We start from the raw sequence: 18367 nt of genomic DNA, 5'->3' as shown, positions 1-18367 counted from the left end.
ATCAACAATATAACGAAACGCCTCCGGAGGGGAGTCCTGAGCTAGGTCAAATACATAGATGGGATCCGGGCTCTAGAACAGTTTAGCAGCTGGTTAGAGAGAAACAGTAAAAAAGACAAGTAACAAAGTAATGTTAAATATCAAATCAATGGGATATACCAGAAGGTCAGTAGAGGCTCCAGGGACTGACAGAGCTGGGATTGGCTGCGAAGGCCCCTCCAAGGGGGAGGGGTGTAAGTTTGGCCTTCTAACAGGCCTGGAATGAGCATGATTTAAAATGAAGGAGGGGGGCTTCCCTGGTGGCACAGTGGTTAAGAATCCGACTGCTACTGCAGGAGACACGGGTTCGAGCCCTGGTCCGGGAAGATCCCACATGCTGCGGAGCAACTAAGCCCGTGCACCACAACTACTGAGCCCATGCACCACAACTACTAAGCCTGTGCTCTAGAGCCTGAGAGCCACAACTACTGAAGCCCACGTGCCTAGAGCCCATGCTCCACAAGAAGAGAAGCCACTGCAATGAGAAGCCCATGCACTGCAACGAAGAGTAGCCCCTGCTTGCCGCAACTAGAGAAAGCCTGTGTCCAGCAATGAAGACCCAACGCAGCCAAAAATAAATAATAAATAAATAATTAAAATAAAAATAAAAATAAAATAAAATGAAGGAGGGGGACTTCCCTTGTGGCGCAGTGGCTAAGAATCCACCTGCCAATGCAGGGTACACAGGTTCAAGCCCTGGTCTGGGGAGATCCCACATGCCACAGAGCAACTAAGCCCATGTGCCACAACTACTGAGCCTGCGCTCTAGAGCCCGCGAGCCACAACTACTGAAGCCTGTGCACCTAGAGCCCGTGCTCCGCAACAAGAGAAGCCACCGCAATGAGAAGCCCGCGCACCGCAATGAAGAGTAGCCCCCACTCGCCACAACTAGAGAAAGCCCGCGCGCAGCAGCAAGGACCGAACACAGGCATAAATAAATAAATAAATAAATTTATAAAAAATCATAAAATGAAGGAGGCCTAATGGATGGGCAGCTTATATGGGAGGATAAATAGAGTCTGATCAGGAGCAGAAGGGTTGAAGGGCGGAGAGATAGGCTTATAACCCTATAAACAATGACTGAAGTCCATTTACTCCACAAATATGTGAGTTCCTGCTTTTTATTTAGTTTAATTTTCCTTCACTTGCATAAATATTTATTTATTTACTCTTCAGTCAGTTCACAAACATTTATTGAGCTCCTACTATGTGAATGACACTACAGTGATCACTATTCTTTCTCCTGCTAGTCCAATAAAAAAAAATAACTTGGAGAGAATTCCCTGGCGGTCCAGTGGTTAGGACTTTCACTGCTAGGGCCAGGTTCGATCCATGGTTGGGGAACTAAGATCCCACAAGCCGTGCTGCATGGCCAAAAAAAAAAGAAGAAGAAGAAAAAGAAAGAAGGAAAGAAAAAAAAAAAGAAATAACTTGGAGACCCTTCCTTAAATGGTAGGGGCGGGGGTGGAGGGGGGTTATCTTATTCAGTTTTTGAGCTTCCAGAATCTTGTGGGTTAGGTGAGAATGAGGGAACAGACCCTACCATTAACTTCCATAGTAACTTTATTTATATCAAAACTAGCACTTTGAATGCACTGACATCCATTATTTCATTTGATTCTGGTGACAACTTTGTGAGGCAGTCCCAACCAATTGGGGGAAAATATATAAACAGGCCTTGATTTCTTTCAGATGCATGACCTGTCCAAAATCAAACAGTTCCTAAGTAGTGGGCCATAATGGAGGTACCTTTCATACCTAGGATGACATACTTCTCACCCTTCCGGTGGTCCCCTACTGACACAGTGTGAGCGGTAGAAAAAAAAACCTCTTTGCTCCTTCTTGGGACAGCCTGATTCCTCGAGTCTGAGCAGGTCTAAGAGTTTGTATTTTTTAGAAGTTCCTCGGAGGACAGATGCCCATCTGGATTAGGGAACCTACTAGATTATACCACTCTGAGGAAGGACCCAGGGGAAAGGGCATTTTAGCCACTTTTCCTCGGGTTCCATAGAGTACTGGAGTGTGCACTGGGTGGGCTCTGATTAATTTCCAAACCAACAACACCCCCCACAGCTCCTCTCACTTACTCTTTGCTTCCGAAACGTTCTCCGCAGGCTGAATACTTCTGGAGGCCAAGAACGGTGCCGTAGAATTGACAAAACCCAGCTCCCTGGACCACAAAACCTAGGCTATGTGGCTGGGGAAAGTGAAGGGTCTGAGGAGGGAGCAGACCTCCTCATGAATAAAAGCAGCTTGGATTTACTGAGTAACTATGTGCCAGGCTATCATTTAATCCTCAACTCTATGCGGAAAGTACTCTTATCCCCCTTTTACAGATGAGAAAACTGAGATGTAGAGCGAGAACATCGTTTCCCCAAGGCACACAGTCCGACTCCAAAGCCCATGCTACCATGTGCAACCTCAGGGCTACAGCGTCTCCCCACCTCATCCTCACAACTGCTCATTCGGCCACCGCCCGAAATTTGGGCGCGCTCCTGGCGGTACTCAGATGGAGGGGCACGCGCGCCAAAGGAGGCCAGACCGCAGGAAAGGAGCAGCGGAGCGCGGGGCGGCTCAGCCCGCTCCCCCTTCTCGGGGGCCGCGGCTCGGAAACTACAAGGCCCAGCAGGCAGCTGCAGGGGGAGGAGGAGGAGGTGGGACCAGCGCGGGGTGGGAGTGAGAGAGCGAGTCCTCGCGCCCCGCCGGCGCACAGCGCTCGGAGCGCTCCTGCGGGCACTGGTGCGGCGGCTTCCGCGGCGGCGGCGGCGGCGGCGGCGAGCGGGAGCCCGAACTCTGGTCCAGCCGCAGCGCGCGGAGGAGCCCGGGCTGTGCCCGGAGCTGGGCGGCGACGTCCAGACAGGACCGAGACTCTGCTTAGCGCATTGCGGCGACCTCGCCTTCCCCGGCCGCCAGTGCGCGCCGCAGCTGGAAGAGCGGCGGAGCCCGAAGACTTTTCTCCGGTCCGAGGGGCGCCCCACGGGGCGCAGAGGACCAGTGCGGCAGTCGGGCAAGCCGCGGCGCCGGGGCCCCGGCAGGGCTATGGAGCCCGGGCTGCCAGAAGCGTGAGGGCCGCCGCCCGGTGCTGGAGAGGGGGGCTACGGGGTCTGGAGATCCCGGGCGGCGGACCGGAGCCCTCCCCCCGCCCCGCCTCCGGGGCACCAGCTTCGGCTCCATTGTTCCCGCCCGGGCCGGAGGCGCCGAGCTCCGAGCGCCACTGGGAGTCGAGCACCGGCAGTGGGGCTCTCGCGGCCCCGCCAGGACCCGAGTGGAGCCCGGGGGCGGCGGGCCGGAGCCGGGGACGCGGGCGCCCGCCCGCCCGCACAAGCCACGGCGGACCCTCCAGAGGCGGAACCGAAACGCCGAGTGAGGTAAGAGCCGCGGCGCCCCCGGATCCGGGGCGGGCTCCGCGTCCCGAGCGGCCCCCGGCGCTGGAGCCTCCCGGCTGCGCGCTCTCCCCGGCCGCAACCCAGTCGGGTCCGGCGCCTCCCTCCACTCGTTACCCGCCCCCCTCCACCCCCGGCTCCCTCCCCAGCGCTCGACGCCCCCCTTTTGTCTCCCCTCCCTTCCCTCCACTCGCGTCGCCTCCTGCGCCCCCTCCCCGAGCCGGTCCCACCGATCCGCCCGCCGCTCAACTTTTCCGCCAACTCGCGCTGGGGAGGTGGCGAGGCGGCGGCGGCTCGGCGGTGAGTCCGGGCAGGGACAGGGCCGGGGCCGAGGCGGCGGCGGCCCTCGGTTTCCTGGGACTGGGGAGGCGGGCGGGAGTGGGCAGCGAGGTGGGGTGTGTGTGCGCGCGCGCGCCGCATTCCACTCCATCTCCTTTTAGTCCACCCGTGGGGACTCACCCCAATCCAGCAGGTAGCTTTGGGTGGCACGCTAAAATTCCGGGGTCTTTCTAAGTCCTTTTCCACCTCCGGGAAGGTCTGGGGTCGCAGTTGCGGGTGGGTGGGCGGCTGGGGGCCTGAAGGGGGAAGGAAGTGGAGGGGTAGGTTAGCTTCTCTTCGAATAGGTTTTAAGGGGGTGTCGTCACCAAATGGCTGAATCTGCCTTAGCGGAGAGCGAGAAAGGAATTCCCTTTTCCAGAGGCGCTTATCTTCGACTTAGTCCATCTCTGAAAGGATCGGAAGTTTGGGGAAGGGGAGGGCGCCCAGCGGGTGATGTTAAGCCCCATTATGGGGTCGGGGGGGGAGGGGAATGTTCAGTTCCAATCTGGTTCGAGGAGGTGGGGGAAGGGATGAGGGTTTTGTCCCGTGCGGTTCACTCGGCTGCGATGCAGGTTGCTTCTCGGGCCCAGAACCCTCTGCCCCCGCTCCGCGTTCCCGTTATGTTTGGGGTTAGTAGAAGAGGGGCTAGAACGCTCATTTGCAGAGGAATTTGTTGACTTTGTAGTCGGAGTTCATTTAACTCATAGCCTGTGAAGGCAGCCAGACGCCTTTGGGCGAGGGGGTGGGGGGCGAGGGGGAGCGGTGAAGCCTGCTTCTCCTTTCTGGGCCCAGAAGCTTTAGCCCTTTTCAAAGTTTCTGCGGTGTCTTTCTCCCCCACCACTCCCCCCCGCCCCCATTTTCCAGATGTAGCCGCCGCATCTGGTTCCGTTTCACCCCACACGGGTACACCGCAGTCACAAGAACATCCCTCTTCCTCCCTCTCCCCTCCCCCAGATTAAAACTGGGATTCTTCAGCTTGGCCTTACCACCTCGCTCTTTAAGATTTCTTAAGACTTGGGGATGAGGCGTTGGGATTTGAGGAGAAGAGAAGTTGCCCTGGATGCCAAGTTATTTAGGATCTGATATGGAGGTGGTGCTTTCTGGCTCGTGTGAAAAAGAGGCATCGTAGGAGAGGGGGCCAAGTTTTTCGGGGGTGGCCCATCTCATCTGCTAGAGGTGGTCAGACCCAGAACTGGCCCTGACGGAAGTTTCTGGAACCAAAGCATTGCATTCTCCTCCCTTCAGTTACAGCTGGAGCAGCGGGAACGTCTGACCCTGTCCGGAGCCCGCCGCCGGGTCTCGGGCCGCCCGGTGGTGGCGTCACGCGTCCCTTTTCCACCCTCCCTGGAGCGAGCCCGGGGCGCAGCGGCCCGGGCGTGGGAGGGAGGCCCCGGGCTGTCGCTCCCTGGGTGTTTTTAAGGAGTTCTTTGGACGGCAGCTCCCGGACGCTGAAGTGGGGCGTTTTACCAAGTCAGTACCGGCTGCAGGTTTGAAAGGGATTGGACTGTGGAGGGTTTTTCTGGTTCTAACCTCTGAGGCAGGAAAGCACTTTCTGGCTCCAAAGTTGCAGGAGGGTGGGGAGAGTTGTTCTCTCATCCTCTCCTTTCCAGCCTCTTTCAAATTGAAAACACTTCTCTGGTTTCCTCCTTTGGGCAGTAGTTTGGAGGCTGTAATGAAATCGCACTTTCTCTAGACATGGTAATTAAGGTGACTGTTTCCTCTGCAGATGTGCCCTGCCCTTTGCACCTCCGGCCCAGAGCTTTTTTTGGAATACCTTCTAAATTGTAGAACCTTAGCCTTGAGACTGTTGAGCAGAAAGTGGCCATTTTCCCCTGTTGGCCCGGGCTCCTGGTTTCCTCTCTGAGGCTTGTTTAAGAGCTAAGTAGCAGGGCCCCGTGGGACATGCCTCTGTCTGGCTGATTACCCCCAAGCCTGGGTCATAGCCCTTCCTTCGAGTGAGTGACGGAGCGAGAGCCCTTGCAGAGGACCCAGCTACCTTACGGGACTACCTCCCTAATGACTTGTTTACATATTTCCCCCCAGTTGGTTGGGAGAAGCTCCAGGGCTGCTGCAGACCCCCGGAGGAGCGCAGGGTGTCTGGGGACAGGGAGGCTGCTGGAGGCTTGGCTCCAGCTGGGATGGTTGTGTACTGCATCGGTGGCGAGCTCCTTGAAACGTCTGTTGCGCTTGCTCTTAGTCATAGCTGAGTGTCAGCTTTTTAATGAGGGCCATCCGGGCGGAGAGTCACTTGGATAGTGTGCTCTCACTGTGGGCTTTGACCAAGCCCGTAGAAATGTGCATTTTGGAGGCATTTCACAAATGGGATTCGGGCCAGAGTGGGCACCTCTTCCTTTGGCTCCAGAGTAGGCAGTCTTGGGTCCTTCTTTTCCCTGGCTCCTGGCCATGGAGGATGTGAGAAAGTTCCGTTAGGCACCCTTAGAAGAGCAAGTGAAGCAGAAGCACGGGAAGACATTGAGAGGAGCATGGTGGTTGCTCTGACCCCACCATGCCTTGAGGAAGAGGATCAGAGCATCTCCAGGCATCCCTAAGCCTGGCCCAGCTTTGTTCCTGGCGCACTCCGGAGGCTTGGAGAACTGAGTTGAGCATCCAGTAGGTAGACTCCAGCCATGGAGACCGAGAAAAGTCCATGAGATTTTGCTTTGTTTGCTTTTGGGTGTCAACCTGGAGCGAGACCCCTAAAACAGGAGATTTGCTCCTGTGAGCTTGGGCTTTCAGCAGCCTCTGAATGCTTCCTTGGGCCTCCATTGTTTAATCTGTCTCATCAAAATGGCTGTTAGTTAAGAGCTTCCTAGGAAAGTTTGAGCCTGTTGCTGCTGAAGGAAAAGAAGGTAGAGAGAAGGGGTCCAAACATCTTGCTCTGAAAGGGCCTCACATCACTTAAGAGGAGCTTAATTTCCTCTTGGGAAATACATCTTGCATATTTCATCCCGAGAGCTTTGGGAAAGGTCTGAGTGAACCCGGGACTGGTGGGAGTCCAGATGCAGAACTTCAGAGAAGGTTCTGGGGTTTCCGGAGAGGATTAAAAACCAGACGTGGGCTAGGAGAGTTGCTTTTCTCCCTAAGCTTGCATTTCCCTTAGAAATTCTCTCCTCATCACCATTCCACTTGCAATTAAAAAAGCCATGTTTGGGCTCCAAGTAAATAGCCCTCACCTGGGTGAACACCTCCAAGCATGTGATGGTCCACAAGCCCATCCTGTCTTCAGTAGCAAGGCTGCCTAGATTACCGTGGAGCAGTTAGGGTTTCTCTTATTACTACTTGCTTTTTACATACCTCACTCCCAAGGACATTTGGGCACTCTTTTTGACAGAGACTAAAAACTTTTAAATTAGCGTTTCTCTTGGAGCCGGTACAATTTCTCAAGCTGAGCTGCATGTGTTTTTTCAGATGTTTATTAAGAACTTGTCCTGCCACTCTCACCAATGAGTAGGGATGCTCATTGTTGGTCACTTTTGGGGAAAGCCACCATTTCTGTTAAGAAGTCTTACTCCCGTCTAAAGGGATTAAAGTTTGGGCGTCACTTCCTCAAGTCTGAGGAATCGAGATGTTTAGAAAATGTCCGGGTTGGTATGCTTTGAGATCGAGTTTGGCTGGCTAACAAGGAGTGCTGGACGATTTCCTCTGGCATTGTCAACCTCTTCTCTGCAAGCGTGGCTCTGTCAGTTTCATTTCCATCGGCCTCTCTTTGTTTCATTCATTTATGCCTCCAGTTCCCAAATGTACCAGCACCTGCCGTGTAGGTGTTAGGTGCTAAGGTCATTGACAAAGGTTAATTGGGTATAGACCCTGCTCTTAAGGAGCTTGAGACCCTATGGTGTTTTTGGAAATTCAGAGGATCCTCCCAAGGCCCAAGAAAGACTTGTAGAAGAGGACGTGGCTGTTTGAGGTGGGGCTTGGCGAATGAGAGAGCCCGCTGAAGACAGAGGAAGGGCAAAGAAAAAACGCTTGGCAGGGCACGGAGGTTGCCCAGAGCTGTCCTGTCCCCTACAGTGTAACACAGGCCACATGGAATCTCAGATTTTTCCAGTAGCCACGCTTTTTGTTTTTTTTGCGGTACGCGGGCCTCTCACTGTTGTGGCCTCTCCCGTTGCGGAGCACAGGCTCCGGACGTGCAGGCTTCAGTGGCCGTGGCTCACGGGCCCAGCCGCTCCGCGGCATGTGGGATCTTCCGGGACTGGGGCACGAACCCGTGTCCCCTGCATCGGCAGGCGGACTCCCAACCACTGCGCCACCAGGGAAGCCCGGTAGCCACGTTTGAAATTAAGAAAAAGGTGAAATTCATTTTCCTTAATTCGTTTGTTTCAGTTTTTATAATGTATTTGCTTTAGCCCAATATATGTGGAATATCATCTTTTGAACATGTAATCAGTTTAAGAAAATCAATGAAAGGCTCCACATTCTTGTATGTATTTTTCATTTCTAGCACATCCTGCCTCGCACTGGCCACATTTCAAGTGCTCTGTAGCCACGAGGGGCCACCTAATGGGACAGCTAGGTCTAGAGTGTGGGGTTTGTAAAGATGGATGGTGAGAAATGCCTTTGTAAAGGCAGGAAGTTCATGTCCTCTGGTTGCCAATTACCAGAGTCTCCTGAGATTGCTATCAAGAAGTGACTCAAAGCACAATGTTTATATATAATTCCTTACATTTGATGAGGGCTTGAGAGAGGAGAGAGCAGATACTTTCACCCATGCCCCCCATTTGAAGCTCGTAACCTCCTGTGGTGTAGGCAAGGCAACTGTTTTAGCTCCCTCTGATGACAAGTGGGATAAGTGAGATGGCGTGTGTCCCCCAACTCTCCTCGTTCCCCAGTGAGGACCTCTGCACCCAGAGCAGGAGCTGGGCTGCCAGTCCCAGGAGACGTGACTGATGGGGAGAGGCTGAGGGGCCGGCTGCTGTGTGCACCTGCAGGGCTACAGGTCACATCTGTCAGGCAGTGGAGGAAGGAGACTGTTCCTAAGAGACTTAAAGAATTCATTAATTAGTAGAATGGGAAGAAGGTGAGGTGAAGGGGGAGGTGGCAGTCCCTAGGGTCCCAGATAGTCTGGGGACTAGTTCGCGTCACTGTGTTTTCCACAATAGATTGTGAGCCCGCTTACCCCTTCTCATTCCAGGAGTGGGTGCCTGGGGCCGGGGGGTGGGGGGGGTGGGGCTGGGTTTTCTGAACATCCTTTGTTTTACAGATGTGGGACTCAAGGTCCAGGGGGGGAGGAGAGGAAGAGACTTTTGCAGGGAAGCTGCCAGATTATTTTGAAGTGCATTGATCACAGAGCTGAAAGAGGGCAGTCAGCAGGCAGACCACACCTGCGAGGAGGTAGACAGGCTTTTCGGGGACAGAGCGGCCGAGTGGTGGTGGGAGCTGCCTGTCTGCTACCTTTGCAAACAAACTTCATCATCTCGAGATGATACCACCCTTTCCTGTTGGATACTAAACATTCATTCATGACTCTGGCCATTACTATGGGATTTACTTAGGTCCTTAGTCAGGTGTACCTTTCTCGGTGACTGGCCTGTATCCATTTGCTGTATCTTTGGGATGTAATGAGATGTGGAATGTGGTTTTGGGATGTCCTCTGGCAAGCATCACTTCTATCCCCGGCCAGGAATCATGCCCCATCCTGTGTCCTAGGTGGCATATCCATGAGCTGCTTCCAAGGGTCTTTCTCTAGAGCAAAGGAAAGGAGAATCAAAGGCTCTCCCATTGCCAGAGTCACCTCGGATCTGTCCTTATTTACATGGCTTTTGTGTGACACAGGGATGCCCTCTGGAGAAAATGAGCTTGCGTCCAGTAGAGCCAGGTTTGATCACCCCCTTATTGTTTCCTCCCACCCTGGCCTCTGGCATCCGAAAACCCAGGTGATGTAGACCCGGTGCCCTTGCCCATCTCACTGCACATCTTTGGGCAAAGCACTTAACCTCTTTGCATCTCAGTTGCTTAAAGGGCAGTAATAATTCCCACCCCTCCCCTTAAGTTCACAGTGGGGAAGAAATGAAGTTTTATAGTCTAAAATCTTACTTAGTCCATGCTTGGCACATAGTGAGTATTCAGTAAATACTTGTTCGATTCTGCCTTGTCTAGTCCCTTTCCTAAATTTAGAAAAATAGAAGTGTTTACTTCTCCTTTGGTTTGAAATCATTAAAAAATTTCAGGAAAGCCTTGGGAGGGAGCTAGCAGCAGCAGTGCATGCGTCTTCCCGCTGGCAGGCGCTTGTGAACGAGGCCAAGAATCTGGGGGGTTTTCTGCCAGCCGCGCCTGACTCACTCACAAGGGGCCCTGTCTGGCTCAGGGGGAGGCCCGGCTGAAGCACCACATTAGGGCATGTTCCGGGGAAGTGGATTCTCTGAATAACTTGGATGGTTCCCTGGAGTATTTAGGGCAAAAGCCACCTGGAAGACAGAGAGGGTCACCCCCTCGTAGCCCAAACGGTGCCCAGAAAGTCTTATCACTTGGTAAATGTTTAGCGGAAAAGACCATTATCCTGAAGACGTTGGAGGGTTGTTTTAAATTTTACCCATTCGGACCTGAGAAGGATAAAGGACTGCAGTCTGTGCCTTTCACCGGGGCTGGCACGAGCCATCTTTGAGTCAGGCCTTGCAAGAACCCTTATTCTTCAGCACGACCTTTCCCCACTTCTGGATCCATTTCTGTTGGACATCTGCCGTCACCTCTCAGCCTCGGGGAGAACTGGATCCAGCTCACGGCTCCCTACTCTGAGGCCCTTTTTATGTAGCTGGTGAGAGTTGTGTTCTCTCTGTGAGGGAAGCTGGTAGAACCAGAGGTCCCTGTGATGCATCCAGTTTTAGAGACAAAAAGAAAGAACCTTGGAGATGGTGTATTTCAGCTTCCTCACCACGTAGGTGCAGAGAGGGTCAGCATCTCACCTGGCTCCCATTTCCCAGTTCTGGGCTTCTTCCATAATTCCTCATCTCTCTTTATCCCTCACCGAAGGGTTGGTGTGCCCTAGAGGGAGTGAAGTCTTAAACTGGGAGAGGTCACATCTGCACACCCAGGTCACCTATGGGAGACGTTCCTGAGGCCGTTCGCTTTCCCAGCACAAATGATCTTGGGGCTCATGCCTCGGGGAACTTTCTGATGATTTTCCCAACATGGGAAACAGTCCACACTCAATAAATAGTTGTAGGACTGAATTGAACCACTCCTTGGTCTAATTAAGACGCATAACCTTGAATTCACCGTTGGGACAGGACCACAGTTCCTTTCTTGTGTCTGAAGGAGTAAGTTATTGCTTCAGGCACCCTTGTGGGCAGGGTGGCCATGTAACATGCCTCCCCTCTTTTTCTCCTTGCCCCTCGTCCCCCGTGCAGACCCTCCTAACTTTCGGGGTTTTTTTCTCTCCCCAGAGTCAGCTTGCACAGGAGGATCAAGCCCACGGCAGAGTCTCCATGGAGGTGTGGAGCCTTGTCACCAACCTCTAACTGCAGAACTGGGATGTGGAGCTGGAAGTGTCTCCTGTTCTGGGCTGTGCTGGTCACAGCCGCGCTCTGCACTGCCAGGCCAGCGCCAACCTTGCCGGAACAAGGTAAGGCGCGGGCCGAGGAGCAGCCTGGGCTCCCGGTCCTCAGCAACAAGGTGGGCTGGGACAGACGTGATGTGGTCAACTGCGAAGGCTCCATCCCAGGTGGAGCAGAGGGCTCCTGGACTGTAGGAGAGGCTCCCAAGGTACCTGGGCTGGTGGGGGCCTGGCTGCAGACACAGCCAGCTTCATCAGAGGTTGGGTCGTGAAGGCTGGTGACATCCATCTGCCAGAGGTGACGTGCTCAGGGGGGAGGTTTATGCTTTTCTCCTTCTGAAAAAGGAACTTCTGATTGGGACCCAAGAGCTAGCTCCCTAACCTAGATGATGTATATAAAGTGGGGTTGGGCAGTGCAGTGGGTGCGAGTGACCTGTGAATTTGGGTTTAGAACTTGGATCGGGGTCCAAGGGATGTGCAGGGTTGTGGGAGCTTCATAAAGACCTCCAGCTTCTAGAAAATTTTTCCAAAGACATACCTTCTATGAGGGTCGGCCATCATGGCCACGTGCCTGCCATTTTGTCTTTCTTGACCATCTCTCACAGGCCCTGTTTGGAGGCCTGGTAAGAGGTTTGCTTTGGATATACTGCTGGAGGGATTTCAAAGAGATTGAGAACCAGGGAGCATTACGGGGCATAGGCGCTGGTAGACACCTGTAGTTTATTGGGAATTCGGAGGGATTATTAGTAACGGAAAAGACTTGTACCCACTGCTGATGGGATTTTTCCGGACTTGTGAAAATACTTCATGGAAATTACAGGTACAGCACACCTGGCAGCTTTTGAAGGTCTCTGGGAACTAATATTTGGGCATTTCTGCTGCCAAAGGGTAGTGTGGCTTGTGACCCAGTGGCTGATGACAGAAGCAGAGGAGGTTGGCAGGTGGTGGGTAAAGGGCTCAGGTGTGCACACAACATGGCGGCTGCGTTTAAAGGGCCACCAGTCTCGCTGCCAGGACCTGTGTGAGTGACGAATGAGGAGTGAGGATATTTGCCCTCTTGTAGGGTGATGGAGAAGGGGGGACGGGTGGGGGGGGCTTTCTAAAAGATGCACTGGCTGGGGCAGGCAGATTCGTGTTGTATTCAGTGACAGAATTGAAGGCAAGGCCTGACCTGGAACACGCTGGGGACCCGGAGTGGGAGGGACCATCTCTGCCCACAGGGAATTCACCATCGGGTAGAGGATGACAAGCACAGAGGCAGCTAAACTCAAGGTGGACCGTGTTTAAACCACGCAGTGGAGTTATAACACAATGCAGTGGGAATGCTGGGGGAGAGGGACAGCCACCGTCATTGAGATGGTCCAGAGAGCTGGGCAGGGGCCTGGGAGGGAGATGAAGGGTGTTCCAGGTGGAGCAGCATGAGTGAGGGTGCTGGGGCAGGACGTATAAGGTGTACAGAGAACAACTTACCTGGTGTGTAGGTAGTCGGGGGACGGAATGCCTGGACAAATTGGACTGAGTTAGCGTATGGAAAGCTGTAATGCCCTGCTGAGGAAACTGTACCTAAATGGGTAGATACTGGGAGTCTTGAAAAGTTTTGAGCAGGAAAGTGACACAATCCAGCTTTCAGATTTTCAGGCAGCTGAGTTTGGATGGATGGGAGGAAGAAGTCAGGCGGACCTAGGTTTAAATTGTGCTCTGCAGGGCTTCCCTGGTGGCACAGGGGTTAAGAATCCGCTTGCCAATGCAGGGGACACGGGTTCGAGCCCTGGTCTGGGAAGATCCCACATGCCGCGGAGCAACTAAGCCCGTGTGCCACAACTACTGAGCCTGTGCTCTAGAGCCCGTGCACCACAGCTACTGAGCTTGCGCTCCAGAGCCCGTGAGCCACAACTACTGAGCCCCCATGCCACAACTACTGAAGCCCGCGCACCTAGAGCCTGTGCTCCGAAACACGAGAAGCCACCGCAATGAGAAGCCCACGCACTGCAACGAAGAGTAGCCCCCGCTCGCTGCAACTAGAGAAAGCCCGCGCGCAGCAACGAAGACCCAATGCAGCCGTAAATGAATGAACGAATGAATAAATAATTAATTAATTAAATTTATTTTTTAAAAATTCTAAAAAAAAAAATCGTGCTCCACCACTTAATAGCTGCATTACTTGGTTTGACCAATTACTCAGACACAGGAAGTCTTAGTTTGCTTATCTTTAAAATGGAGCAGTAATACAGGATTAAGTGAGATAACCCAGGTAAAGCACTGACAGGCAAAGCGTTAGGAGTTATTACTGCTGCTACCACTGTTGCCAGAAAGACGAGTTGCTTAAACGGTTGTTCTGAATGTCTAGCTAGAGAAAGGCAGTGAACTAGAGTGGAGGATTGTAAAGGAAGGAAAAATAACAGAGACACTATAGAAATAGAATCTACAGGTTTAGGATTTCCCTGGTGGCGCAGTGGTTAAGAATCCGCCTGCCAATGCAGGGGACACGGGTTCGAGCCCTGGTGGAGAGCAGCTAAGCCCGTGCGCCAACTAAGCAACTGAAGCAACTAAGCCTGTGTGCCACAACTACTGAGCCCACACACCACAACTACTGAGCCTGCACCCTAGAGCCCGCGAGCCACAGCTGCTGAGCCCGTGTGCCATGACTACTGAAGTCCGTGTGCCTAGAGCCTGCGCACCACAACGAAGAAGAGTAGTCGCTGCTCACCACAACTAGAGAAAGCCCATGCGCAGCAACGAAGACCCACTGCAGCCAAAAAAATAAATTTAATTAAAAAAAAAAAACACTACGGGTTTAAGTAGGTTGGATGTCAACTCCGGGTGACTAAAGACACAGACAAGATGCGAGTAAAGGGAGTGAGTCAGAGTGGGAGGTTTCTGAGGAGTAGATAGAGATTTGGGTCAGCCACAGCATAGGTGGCAATGAGGAGGGGTGGATAAGGTTTGGGAATATGAATTTATGGTGGACCCTAAAGTATTTTTTTTAACCTTCTGTAACAAACCGTTTTGCAGCCCAGGGATGGAGGGTGGAGAAAGTGAATAGTACGCATCTCGGACCTGGGTACTTGTAAGCAGGAAGGGAGTATCGTATCCAAGGGTCGAAACATAAGGAGTAGGGGTTGAGGGGGTGATGGTGGTCCTGAAGCTTCTGGTTGTGCATCCAGACTGGGAAAGGAAGCCGGGGCAGTGATGGAGGGTGGAGTCAAGGGGCTGAAAGTCTTGAAAATGACGAAGTCCCGCTCTGCAAACAGGAGGGAGCGGGTAGGAGAGGTGAGGAGGGCTATGAGGAGGCGATGTGGCAGTGAAGAGTGAAGTTACGCTGCCATTTTTAAAAAATCAACTTAATTGAGGTATCATTTGCATTCTATAAAATGCACCAATTTTAAGCGTGCAGTTTGAAGTGTTTTGATAAATGTAGCATTGTCCCATGTAACTGTCAATCAAGATATGAAACATTTTCATCACCCCCCAAACTTGCCTCCTGCCCCTCTGCAGTCAGCTCCCTTTGCAGCACCGGACCCAGGCAACCACGGATCTACTTTCTGTCACTGTAGGTTAGTTTTGCCTGTTCTAGAATTTCACATAATGGAATTATATGGAGAATGTGTATCCATTCACTTGATGCTGGCCATTTGGGTTGCTAACACTTTGGGCTATTATTACTAAAACTCTTGTGAGCGTTCGTGTACAAGTCTGTGGGCACACGTTTTCCCTGGACTGCCTTGGTTTTGATTTGGGCTCCATTGCTTGCCGACTGTTGGCTGTTGGGAAAGCTCCTCTCTGACACTCTATAATCTATATTGGTAATGAACATCTCCTTCTAAGGTCGTTGTGAATATCATGCAAATGCCTGCAAAGCTCTAAGAACCATGCCTGGACATAGTCAATGAGCCATAAATGGTAGATGTGGGTACCTTTTCCTGGGACCCCACAGGAGACACCGCGTGGTAAAGGGCTTGTTTCATGGATGGACTTGGAGTGCCTTAGGACGCAGAAGCGGAAACCCACGAGACTTGGATGGACATCAGGTCCCAGGTCCCCATTGGGTTGAGTCAGTCCCTCTCGTGGTTCAGCCCCTTCTCCTAGATCATCCCTTCTGAGCTTTGTGATAGCGGAACATGGGCCCCACCGTCTTCAGAGACCTGAAGTCCTAAGGGAAGAATCTATCTCCACGCTTTGTAAACTATAAGGTATCTCACAAATGTAAAGTATTGCCGTAGTCTCGGCCCTGCTGATTATTCAATAACAATGCTGCTGTTGTCCTCAGAAAAGACTGGACTCTGTATGTAAAAGGTTTGCCCAAAAGTTTAAAGCAAATTACCCCAAACCCTGCTCCCACTGACTGAGAGCTTTTGCCCTTTAGAAAGGCTTTGCTGTGTGTGTGTGTGTGTGTGTGTCGGGAGCCCCTCCCCCAGTCTGCAAATGCTCCTCAGGGAGTGGGGAGGGCCTGAAGTTTCTGGCTGTCCTTGGAAAGTTGATTTAATAAGGGTTCCAGGAAAACCAGCCTCCCTCCTTCCTCCCTCTCCTTTCCCTTCTCTAGTTTGGGATCTTAAAGAGGCTGAGCTTGTTTCAGACCAGGCTTTGTGGGGAGGGGGGCGGGGGAGACTGAAGCGGGGTCGTGGGCCGGGGAATAGAATGCCCCTTTAAAAAGATAAGCGCTAGCTTGAAAGACACTTTGAGCTCGAAGAGGCTTGTTTTTGTGTATTTTTCTCTCGTTTAGAATAAGACTTGCAGAAAAGCAAGTGGGTGAATCCAAAACTGTTTACAAGGCCGCTTCTCATAATTGGGAATGGGGATCCTAACCCCCTTTTCAGCAGTAACCTGGGCTAAAGCCCCCAGACCCCACATGGTGGAGGGCACGGTATGAGCCTTGCCGTCTCAAAATACTTGCCTACATGCTCAGAAACCTGCAACTAATAAACGATTTAATGGCCGGGGTTTTACAGCTCCTCCCACCTACCCAGATTTGAAGGAGTCTGGTGGCCGCTTGAAGAGGGAGAGGTTACACTTAATGGAAAAGCCGCACGATTCCATTTCTGGCTGCAAGCCCCCTGGATGCCAGGCACCACAAAGCAAGGCTTTGTCTTTGTGTTCTGCAGAAACCTGGGCCCGTGGCGGGGAGCTGCAAATGGTGCCAGAGACATCACCCCAGCTTGAAGTCCGGCCCTGGGCCCTGGCCGCCACTGGCAACCCCCCAGGGGCTTCCGCAGCTGTCTTTGGCCCGAAGGGGTATGCATTTCAGCCTGGCTGCAGGGGGAGCCCCGAACAAGTACCGGAGGGTATCCCACTACCAGCCTTGCACAGGCCGAGGTCCTACTGGCTGCGGCCAGTGGGCGTGGCCGGAGGACCTGCGGCCTGGGGGCCAGTGTCCTGTGGACCAGTGTTGGGTGGCTGCCGGGGGTGGGAGGGGAACATTCAGGAGCACTGCTGCACCCCACCCCGTCCGCAACATAATTTTTTCTTGTGAAAAGAACCTGTTTACTTCTAATTCACACTGGACATTGAAGAGGAGTTTCTCCCCCTTGGGCCGGAAGGCGGGTGGAATTCCACAGGGCAGAGAGCAATGTGGGGAGATCCACTGGAGTGCAAGGCTGGAGGGTTTCGGGCTGTGGGAATCTGCGCGGCACGGAGCCACCAGGTTTCCCCGGGGCACTCCACTCAGTCCCTCACCCCCTCTCCAGAGAGAGGTAGCTCGGTGCCTTCGGAAGGGCGTGTTTGCAAGCGTTCCTGGAGCTGAGCTTTGCAGAGGGTGGGTGCAGGGAGAGAATGTGAGGCAGGAGCCGGAGGGCTCACGTGTCCACTTGACCACACCGGGCAGAGCCACCCCAGGGCCGTGTTCTTGGCCCTGCCTGCAGCATTGCTGCACCATTAGCTTCACTGATTTTCCACTCTGGCTTTGCCGGCCAGCTCCCCGAAGTCAGGGAGGAGGAATTTCTCAGGGAAGAACAAATGTCTGTCCAGAGCCCTGGCCAGGGAGGGGGAAGGGAGGGAGCCCAAACAGAGAAGCAGGCCGCGCTGCTGCCCCCGGGTTTCTGTGACGACCTGGGTGGGCAGGAACTGGAGAGAGAGGGTCAGGGATGCCTCTGGGGCCTGTGGCCCCTGCCTGGAGGTGGGTCAGCAGGGCCCGGCCGGGATGCTTGCTCCCGGTCAGGCCGAAATAGTGAGTGATGGCTCGTGTCTGGGGCCGTGAGGGATGGCCTTGGGAGAAGTGAGTTCTGGGGAGTCATTATCCGGGAGGGAGAGGTCCGGGGTCAGAGATCCTGACCGGCAGCTGTGCCCTGTTTTTACAGGGCCTCGATCCTCGGGGGCCACTGGGGGCTCCAGCTCCCCCTGTAGACGCCACCTTTGCCTCTTCCCTCCCCAAAGCCTGGCAACGAGACAACTGTTTCCCTGCTGACCGGGAAAGTCCAGCTCCTCTGGCCCTGCTGGTCTCCCAAATTCAGCTGCCCAGGCCGCCCTGTTCATTCTGGAGAGGAGGCTCATCCACAGACTTACGCCCAGCATTCCCTTCTCTCGGCCCACCCTGTCCCCGACCTCCGCCCCCCAAGTGATTCAGCAGCAAGTTAACTGCTCTACCTAGGCTCTTAAGGCCTGGAATAAATCCCAAACTGCTTCCTCTTAGGAGAAGCCTTCTAGGCCAGGGGGTCCCCAAGCCCCGGGCCACGGACTGGTACCGGCCTGTGGCCTGTTAGGAACAGGGCCGCACAGCAGGAGGTGAGGGGGGCGGTGAGTGAGCAAAGCTGCATCTGTATTTACAGCTGCTCCCCATCGCTTCCATTACTGCCTGAGCTCCGCCTCCTGTCAGCATTATGGTGAGCTGTATAATTACTTCATTATATATTACAATGTAATGATAATAGAAATCAAGTGCACAATAAATGTAATGCGCCTGAATCATCCCGAAACCGTACGCTCCCCCACCCCGGTCCATGGAAAAAGTGTCTTCCACGAAGCCAGTCCCTGGTGCCAAAAAGGTCGGGGACTGCTGTTCTAGACTGTGGGCTGCTTCTGAACTTGGGAGCTGGCTCTGACTTACAGCCGCTGACGGCCAAGTTGGGGGGGACATTTGCCTGATGGGCTGCTTGTGGCTTGTACCCTGAGTCCCCCCTCTCCTGTTCTTGGTTCGCACCGACCC

General features: G+C 53.5%; 1 protein-coding gene across 3 annotated transcripts in view; it reads left to right on the top strand.

Moving 5' to 3' along the window:
* Positions 1-3110: 3110 nt before the first annotated feature.
* The window catches only part of FGFR1 (fibroblast growth factor receptor 1), a 48421-nt gene continuing 33164 nt past the window's right edge, over positions 3111-18367 (top strand). For 2 of the 3 annotated variants that reach the window (XM_022571250.2, XM_022571249.2), the window contains exon 1: positions 11127-11301. In XM_022571250.2, the coding sequence (XP_022426958.1) occupies positions 11211-11301 (91 nt within the window). In that variant the 5' untranslated portion in view covers positions 11127-11210. Of the gene's footprint in view, positions 3408-11122; positions 11302-18367 lie in introns of those variants that run through there. The other variant, XM_022571242.2, reaches the window with a different exon arrangement.

The sequence above is a fragment of the Delphinapterus leucas genome, chromosome 21, assembly GCF_059928025.1.
Source record: "Delphinapterus leucas isolate spDelLeu-1000000601 "Yukka" chromosome 21, BTC_Dleu_Yukka2, whole genome shotgun sequence".
Lineage (NCBI taxonomy): Eukaryota > Metazoa > Chordata > Mammalia > Artiodactyla > Monodontidae > Delphinapterus > Delphinapterus leucas.
This window is presented reverse-complemented; position numbering and strand designations above follow the sequence as displayed.